Source organism: Centroberyx affinis, unplaced genomic scaffold (genome assembly GCF_046629955.1).
Source record: "Centroberyx affinis isolate AG114_WGS23_722 - 3 ecotype Tasmania unplaced genomic scaffold, CSIRO-AGI_Caff_v1 ptg004281l_1, whole genome shotgun sequence".
Lineage (NCBI taxonomy): Eukaryota > Metazoa > Chordata > Actinopteri > Beryciformes > Berycidae > Centroberyx > Centroberyx affinis.
The window spans coordinates 137232-146460 of record NW_027282002.1 but is presented as its reverse complement, the minus strand read 5'-3'; the positions used below and the strand labels follow the sequence as shown (position 1 = coordinate 146460).

The 9229-nt window shown below is 40.8% G+C and overlaps 1 protein-coding gene across 1 annotated transcript; it reads right to left on the bottom strand.

The window, feature by feature from the left end:
- Positions 1-730: 730 nt before the first annotated feature.
- On the bottom strand, positions 731-9060 carry LOC139664456 (zona pellucida-like domain-containing protein 1). Its single transcript, XM_071543292.1, has 9 exons — positions 8967-9060; positions 7851-8077; positions 7577-7761; positions 6461-6533; positions 5348-5445; positions 4901-4981; positions 4511-4682; positions 3588-3729; positions 731-900 (listed from the first exon to the last, which is right to left on the bottom strand). Exons 1-9 carry the CDS (start codon positions 9058-9060, stop codon positions 731-733), a joined length of 1242 nt encoding a protein of 413 aa, XP_071399393.1.
- Positions 9061-9229: the final 169 nt, after the last annotated feature.

Sequence of the window (9229 nt, the reverse complement as noted above, 5' to 3'; positions counted from 1 at the left end):
ACCAATTTGTGACAAGAAGTCCTGTCAGTCAAACACCTTTAATAGAAATAACCATATAATAATGTTTGAATGAGAACTACCTAAGCATAACCCTGCTCGGATTACACAAACAATCATAGCCCTTAATTCTATTACCCAATTTCAGAATATAAAATTAATAGAAAAGAAGGAAGCAGTGCACAACTGCTATATAGTTATTCATGCATATATGATGATGTTGTTTCTGTCTGACTTTTGCCAGTCATCTTTGGAATCGTTCTTCCTGACATTTTCTTGGCTAGATGATTAATTGGACTTCATTGTCATGTCCCTGTACTGAAATACGAGACTCTGTCTTATGTCCTGTTTCCTCGTGTTCTCGCAGGCTGAATGAAGGCAATCTGGTTGAATGGGAAACAAAAGGTTGGATTTTTTTTTTTATTCTGCTGATATATCGTTCCATTCGAAAAAGTTCCTTCCCATTTGCCTGTGTTCATTTACCTCAAAATGTACACAGATACAACTTTCAGGTGTTCTTCTCATATTTTAGGGATGATAAAACTGAATGTGTTTTGTATAGCAAGAGAAAAGAATCGGGAAACAAGAGACCACAAAATGATTTCTGACTTTCGCATTATGGCACTGCTATCATGTTATCTTAAACCATACTGTATAAATGAAGGAAACAGGACTTAAGAGAAGATTCCACAATGGGACGAAGCCTTTGCAAGGCACCGAGGGCCTCACTCTGTCACTCTTGCGGGTAGAGCGTTGTCTTGATTAAACTGTTGTTGGAGTTGTAGATGTAGTGAGCGATGAAAGCCATCAAGGTAATGCAGAGGGCTCCAACAACGCCTGCTACTATTGAAACACCCAGCACAGTACCGTTATTGCCAGTCTTCTGAGCACCTGGAGAGAAAAAGGAAACCATGATCAGAAATGAGACCTTATAGACAGTTTCCATACTGATCAGCAGTGTTGGGCTTGTTACTCAAAAAACGTAATAAGTGAAGTAAATAATACTTCCACCTGGAGAAAGTGAACTTTTCTGCCATTTCTATTCTAAGCTAGCTCATTGTGAGACCAAGTAACCAAAAGGACGACAACCTCTTAGATTAGCCACTGTAAATATTACTACCTACTAGGAAAAGTAATAACAGTACTGCAGTGTGTTGCGACCCGATGCTGCTGATGAGGTCTTGAACACTAAGGTGAATAAGCTATGGTAATACAACACAAACAGTTGTAAGCGGTAGATGTGATGTGATGTAGGCATGGTGTCCTTAAATATGATTTGATGTGATGTAGATGTGATGTCCTTAGATGTGATGTGATGTGATGTAGATGTGATGTCCTTAGATAGTAAATGTGATGTGATCTAGATGTGATGTGATGTAATATAGATGTGGTGTGACGTGATGTGATGTAGATGTGATGTCCTTGGATGCGATGTGATGTAAATGTGATGTTACATAGATGTGATGTGATGTAAATATGATGTGACGTAGATGTAATGTGACGTAGATGTGATGTCCTTGGATGTGATGTGATGTAGATGTAGATGTAGATGTAGATGTGATGTGATGTGATGTCATGTGATGTAGATGTAAAGTAGATGTGATGTAATGTGACGTAGATGTGATGTAGATGTGATGTAGATGTGATGTGACATAGATGTGATGTGACGTAGATGTGATATTACGTAGATGTGATGTGATGTAGATGTAAAGTAGATGTGATGTGACATGACATAGATGTGATGTGACGTAGATGTGATGTCATGTGATGTAGATGTGATGTGATGTGACGTAGATGTGATGTGATGTGATGTAGATGTGATGTGACGTAGATGTGATGTGATGTAGATGTGATGTGATGTGACGTAGATGTGATGTGATGTGACGTAGATGTGATGTGATGTGATGTGACAGATGTGATGTGATGTGATGTGATGTGATGTAGATGTGATGTGACATAGATGTGATGTGATGTGATGTGATGTGATGTGATGTAGATGTGATGTGACGTAGATGTGATGTGATGTGATGTCATGTGATGTAGATGTGATGTGACGTAGATGTGATGTGTTGTGATGTGATGTGATGTGATGTGATGTGATGTGACGTGATGTGATGTAGATGTGATGTGATGTGATGTGATGTGACGTAGATGTGATGTGATGTGATGTGATGTAGATGTGATGTGACGTAGATGTGATGTGATGTGACGTAGATGTGATGTGATGTAGATGTAAAGTAGATGTGATGTGACGTGACATAGATGTGATGTGACGTAGATGTGATGTGATGTAGATGTGATGTGATGTGACGTAGATGTGATGTGATGTGATGTAGATGTGATGTGATGTGACGTTGATGTGATGTGATGTAGATGTGATGTGACGTAGATGTGATGTGATGTGACGTAGATGTGATGTGATGTGATGTGATGTGATGTGACGTAGATGTGATGTGATGTGATGTGATGTAGATGTGATGTGACGTAGATGTGATGTGATGTGATGTGATGTAGATGTGATGTGATGTGACGTAGATGTGATGTGTTGTGATGTGATGTGATGTAGATGTGATGTGATGTGATGTGATGTGATGTGATGTGACGTGACGTGATGTGATGTGATGTAGATGTGATGTGATGTGACGTAGATGTGATGTGATGTGATGTGATGTACATGTGATGTAGATGTGATGTGATGTGATGTGATGTGATGTGATGTAGATGTGATGTGATGTGATGTGATGTGATGTAGATGTGATGTGATGTGACGTAGATGTGATGTGATGTAGATGTGATGTGATGTGATGTGATGTGATGTACATGTGATGTAGATGTGATGTGATGTGACGTAGATGTGATGTGATGTGATGTGATGTAGATGTGATGTGATGTGACGTAGATGTGATGTGATGTGATGTGATGTAGATGTGATGTGACGTAGATGTGATGTGATGTGATGTGATGTGATGTGACGTTGATGTGATGTACATGTGATGTAGATGTGATGTGATGTGATGTGATGTAGATGTGATGTGATGTGATGTAGATGTGATGTGATGTGATGTGATGTGATGTACATGTGATGTCAAGTGATGTACATGTGATGTAGATGTGATGTGATGTGATGTGATGTGATGTGACGTAGATGTGATGTGATGTGATGTAGATGTGATGTGATGTGATGTGATGTGACGTAGATGTGATGTGATGTGATGTACATGTGATGTAGATGTGATGTGATGTGATGTGATGTGATGTGATGTGATGTACATGTGATGTCAAGTGATGTAGATGTGATGTCCTTAGATGTGATGTGATGTCCAAAGAAAGTCGTCTCTCAGGTAGAAGATATAGTCACTGTAGAAGCAGATGCATACCTGCAGACACCACCGGATCCCCTGTGACAGAGCAAGAGAAAACCCCTCAGTTCAATTCACGGAACAAAGAAAACTTCCAAGCAACTCGTGCACGACCGGTATGAGATGGGTATTATACAGCGAATGTATGTACTGTGCCTTCATTATTCTGCTGCGGCAGCGCCAGTGAATGCTGGAGTATCCCTGAACGCTGAGACGTCAACACATGGTGACCTTTCAGTTTCTCACCGTTGTCCACGTGGGTGGTGATGGGGCCCGAGCTGACGGTGGCCACGTCGCTCAGCGTGGTGCCCTGGACGTCGCCGGCGCTGCGACGCCTCCTCGAGTTGCTCAAGTTGATGTTGGTGGTGCAGTTCTGTAGGTGGATTGGGTGAGAGTTTATTAGGATATCTCAAGGACATTTTTTTTTACACTTACAGCACTCTGAGAGTAGAAAGAGAAGGAAAAAGTGACCTAGTAGAGAAGCAGCGACTCCATCTACTGCAGGGTTTGACTGATATGGGTTTTTGAAGGCCGATATCGATAATTTAGGACTGAAACTGATGATAGCTGTGCTGATATCTTTAAAATTGTCAATTTTCATGCCCAAAAAATTGCACCAAATAACTAAAGTAGTTTCCCCCGGTAGTTTATTATTGGCAGAGCGGAAAAGCCTCTGAAACAGCATTTAGGCCATCATTTGATACTAAAACTCTCCACTGAAACCCAGGATAATAATAATAATAATAATAATAATAATAATAATAATAATAAAACATATTCACGCATACTTGTGAAATCCAATCAAAATATCACATTAGAATCAGTTGAGGTTAAGGGCTTCTTATAGGCAACCAGTGTAGTATTGATCAATTCTAAAATAAATATGTAATCAAACAAACTTCATCATATCCATCATATCAGAGGTGGATATCTGAATATTGGCCTCATATATCAGTCTAACCTTCACCTCAAGAGTGCAACCAACAGCTGTCCTTTAACTGTATTCATAGAGTTTAGTTTACCCATTCTTAGCGCTCCAGATTGCCATGACAACTTCCCATGAAAATACACCAAATACGTGCAACCGTGAATCTAGATCCATAGCACGATGTAATCTGAGATGTATGTTTTGAAGCCTGGCAGCAGAAGCTGACCTGAATGAGGCCGGAGCAGAAGGAGCGCTCACAGAGCCTGGTGGCACAGTGCAGGTAGAAGGTGGACAGAGTCCTGTTCTTGTGCTGGACGAAGCGGAAAGCCTCGAAGGAGAAGCGAGCCTCCTGCTGCAATCCGTTGACCCCTATTACCGTCTGGCCGTCCCGGTTACACCTTGGGGAGGACAGATGATGGTTTTTCCCTTTAGTTTTATAAAAATTCAACAAAAATTGCAACACAAATTCAGAGATGCTGATCTTTGACATCTGGTCTAGAGTAGATGAAAAGGGCCAGAGTACCATCTTGTTTTCTGTATATCAGACACTACTGGCCAATTTATTCCCGGGTCAAGTTGTCTCATTTTTCATCCAGGTATAGGCTGATTCACTCACCCGACAAAGAGATCGTAATACGTGCTGTTGATGGGGAAGGGGGTGGTCGTGGCATAACATCTGTCCAGCAGAACATTGAATCTGGGAGGGAGAACTTTGGCATCAGTACAGAGTATATCAACAAGATTGAGAAATCCAATCATCCCTTTCTATTTTCGGGTAAGATTATGTTTGCTGGGGCTGGAGAAGCTTAGCTCTGGATATCAGCACAGGTGGAATTTTAATCAAGCAGGGGAAAGAACACCTGTGTAGAAATTTGGTTAAATAAGAGCTGGTCACTGAAAAAGGAGGCTACTTAAGTGCTTTGTAACTTACAAACAAAAATGTTTTGATAGTCTGGGTTTTTTGCATTTTCTGAAAATATCAGCCCAAGGTTAGGGGTTGGTTCATTTTTAACATATATCAACAGTTAATCTATATCTATCAGTTAGGTGGGTGGAGAAGTACCTGTTGGTAAGGTTGGTGGCCTTCACTTCTACAAAGATCCTGGTCTTTAGCTGCAGGCCTCCATTAGGGATCTGCAGCACGGAGGTGTAGGAACGGTCCTTTGAGCCAAATAATGCAGGAGAGGGAAGGATATCATTACATCACATCTTTACTGTATGTTGATGTTTGACGAAAGGGGGATTCCAGTGATATTGACTTTTGGGTTATTATTCTACAAAAGTAGGAATTTTCCTCATTAGGTTGACATGCATTGGTCATTTTTAATTGTCTTGCAGCCCATTTATAAAGACTTTTTGTCTTTACTTGAGACAGAATGCATCGGTTTTGTTTCTGGATCACTGCTTTGTAGAATTAAATTCTTTACCAGCAAGTGAAGGAGTTTTCTAGTATCAGTTTGAATCTACCTGCCTCCAAAGAGGACCTGTGTGTTCATATCAGACCCAAATAGAACTTCTTTCCTCTGTCCTTATCCCCCGGAATTTTCTCAAGATTAAAGGAAAATGCAATATTTCTATGTCATCAAATTGCTTTCCTTGAAATGTTTGAAAGAAAAAAAATAACTTTTATATTACCCAGCAACAGTTTCCTTGACTGTCAGACAGTCAAAGAAACTGTTGCTGGGTAATATAATGTAGGCGCAGACATTGACCTTTGACATGTGCACTGTTTTCTGATTGGTCTAAGTCCACTAACATGGCCATTTTGACTGAAGTGGCTATTTCAGAAATGCATTTAAGATCCATTGTCTCTTTGCCATGTAAGCCCCGATGAAGGGGTTTTCTGTACCAATAAATTTTTTTTTTTTTTCAGAACATCGATTGGTGTCCAAGAGTAGCTGAATTTGTAAACGTAGTGACAGTTTGTTTTTCTTGTGAAAAAGTGTGAAGTTCCAGATTCAAATCAATGTATAAGACATTTGAGTGGGTAGATAGTGTTATTTTGTTCCTAAATGCTGGACCTAAATGCATGTACAGGAGAACAATCTATTCCACACTGTGCTATTCTAAATGATCCAAATGTAACTTGCACCATTAGCGAAGACTGAAATTGGATGTTTATATAAAAAAACATCATTCTCCTTATAGTTTCCAATAAAACATCACCCCGCCTTACCGCGTAGAGCTGCATGCTCAGTGTGCTGATGAAACTCCCATTCTTGTCTTTGATGGCCAGGCTCACCCCAGACCTGTTGGGCGAAAGAAGTTCTGTCAGCAGCTGTCATCAGGGGGGAAAACCCACCTCGTCAGCAACCAGGTCATCATTCATTTGATACACGAGGGAACAACACAGTCAAGCACAACAATGTGTGATTCAAGCCCTCCTGAAACAAGACACAGGGGCGACATAAGAGCAGTGTCTGTGCCATGTAGCGTAACCAGCCGGTAACGTTATACTTTCCTACATGTAGTCAAGTCGAGGTTTACTTGTGTAGCCCTCAATCACAGTTACAGTCTCAAAGGGCTTCATTTTAACACAGTAAATGAAAAATGACACAATGTAATCCTTATGATCCAGACTGATTGCATTTCTAGTAAATGTAAGTTCTGTTGATTTTATTTACTATGTGACTTTTATTTGAATACACTTGCTAATTTGAGCCTACAATTCTTAGAATTAGCTTGATGTTAAAGTTGTAATCCTATAGTTCCTTGTTTTTTTTATTTTGACATCTTTGGTGCTCAGTGCTCATTGCTGAGGTGTTTCTGCACTGCACTTCCCAAAGATCACTTGTCAATCATTTTTCCTTGGATTTTCTGTTGATGTGGTTTGAGTTTCTCATTTCTTTGTCTGTTCAGCCATGGTGGATATCACTGCTCATGCTAACTATGCAGTTCTTCTGCTTTATTCCGCACACTGCACTCTTGCATCACTAGAGAAAATGCATTGATGTTTCTGTGTTAAAAAAAAAACCTTTATCAGAAACAACCAGATTTTACGAGCAATGCAAGAGTGCAGTGTGTGGGAGTTTATTTGAAATTTAGAACAGCAAATATAAAAGCTTTCATGAACTGGCTATAGGTTGACTATGTTATATTAATCAGCGGCAGCAAGTAGCAAAATGGACTAGATGGATTTATTTAAAGGAAAATGTTACAGATTTTTACTTTCTTACTTTACTTTCTTACTTACAGAATTTTTCTTTGCGTTTGACAGCTGAAATTTTACGTTTACTTCTTGGCTCATTCATTCAGGATGAATACAGGCTTGTGAGCTGCAGGAGCCACTTACACGGTCATCTGAGTGTTGTTGACCAGATATTGGAGTGGATAGCGGCAGGAAAACTTGTACAACATCTCTTGGCGGTAGGTGATGGTTCCTGCGTTGGGCTCCAGGGAGTTGATCATGCCTGAGATGTTGACGAACTGGACATTGGAGAAGTCTGAAAACACTCCGGTGCCCACCTCCTGAGTGACCTGTTAGGGAAAAGAAAAGATCCCATATGTGTTTTAGAAGAGTTTTAGATCGTTGAACTGTAGTGCCTTTCGGTGGAAAGCTAAAATACCGTGAGCTTGTTGGAGCAAGTGGCGATCGCCTCCTCCCTGATGGAGAAGTTGAATTTGAGGACCGGCGGGTCCACCGTCCAGTCGGGAGTCCCTTTGCACTCGTCTTTGGAGTGTTCCGCGTTGAGGGCCATCAGGGATTCGTTGTACCCGCTGAAGTAGATGGGACACAGCAGCATCTGGAGCGCCACGCTCTCCGTGCCACAGAAGACTTCGATATCGGAGCTAGCTGAAGAGATAGAGGATCAGACCAAAATCATCTTCAGGATTTTAAAGGATAAATCGGGTTATTTTCAACCTGGGCTTTATTTTCGTAGTTTTTGCCGCCATGGTGATTGTGTTCAAAATTTTGTCACTTATTTCACTATAGAGCTTTTTGTTCCTCCAGTTCTCAGGGAGCGCTGCTGTCCAACACACGATTAAAAAATGTCCTTTCAGCACAAAATTTTGAACACATTCAATTGTCATGACGGCAAAACCTGGGAAAATAAGGTTGAAAATAACCCGAATCATCCTTTAATTCCAAGACCTGATTCCAAAAATTCCTTATGATACTTTCACAGGTGTTTGCTGGTGTTGTTTTTCACAAGAGGGATATTTCTATGCATAAAATGCAGTGATTTTAATTGTTGACTTTGCCTATTTGTTGGCTAAATGTGACTTTAAGCATATGGGCTTAACCCTTCAGCAATACATTATCACCACAAAACATACAGTCATGACAACATCAAACTGCAGCAGAATGCCTTAGTGGAGAAAATGGACTCCATATGCGACGGGATAGACATAATTTCCGGTGCATGTTTTTTTTTCTTCTTCAAAGTATGCACCTGCAGAACCAAAATTCCTTCACACCGCTTCCTTCTCCCATCACTGACAGGTCCTTTATAACTCCAGCACTCAACAACAAGCTCCTTTTTCAACATGACATCTCCAAACCTGTGACACACCTCACTCAGGGAACAAAAAAAAGGGAGCAAACAAAAAAGAAAACGCTCCTCAAATAGCCAGGTTGCCACTGTGCTGCCGCTTATTAGGTTGCAGGAGAAGGAGAGGTGAGAAGAAGAAGAGGAGCGGGGGAAGGAGGATGAAGCGTGAGGGTTGCTGGTTGCACTGACCTGGCTTTCTGAACGTAGAGTGTCCAAGGCAAACATTTACAGCTTGGGCGAGAGCGAGCGTGGCAAGATGATACACAACAAGGGCCAGCCACATTGTCCTCAACCTGGTGGGGAAAACAGGGGGAACCCTACATATCAGTCATCTGCTTCACCTGCTTTCTATTCTATACGAACAGGTCTAAAAAATCTAATTCAATTTACAGATTAAGCCTCTAACTCCATTAGTGATAATGTCAGTATTTCATAAATGGTCTATTGCTAAT

Excerpts from the sequence above, each read along its gene's own strand:
- LOC139664456 (XM_071543292.1), bottom strand. The coding sequence starts at position 9,060 with ATGTGGCTGGCCCTTGTTGTGTATCATCTTGCCACGCTCGCTCTCGCC. Across the intron at positions 4,982-5,347 it reads GCCACCAACCTTACCAACAG|ATTCAATGTTCTGCTGGACA; the intron begins GTACTTCTCCAC and ends TCTCCCTCCCAG. Across the intron at positions 901-3,587 it reads CAACGGTGAGAAACTGAAAG|TTTTCTCTCCAGGTGCTCAG; the intron begins GTCACCATGTGT and ends TCATGGTTTCCT.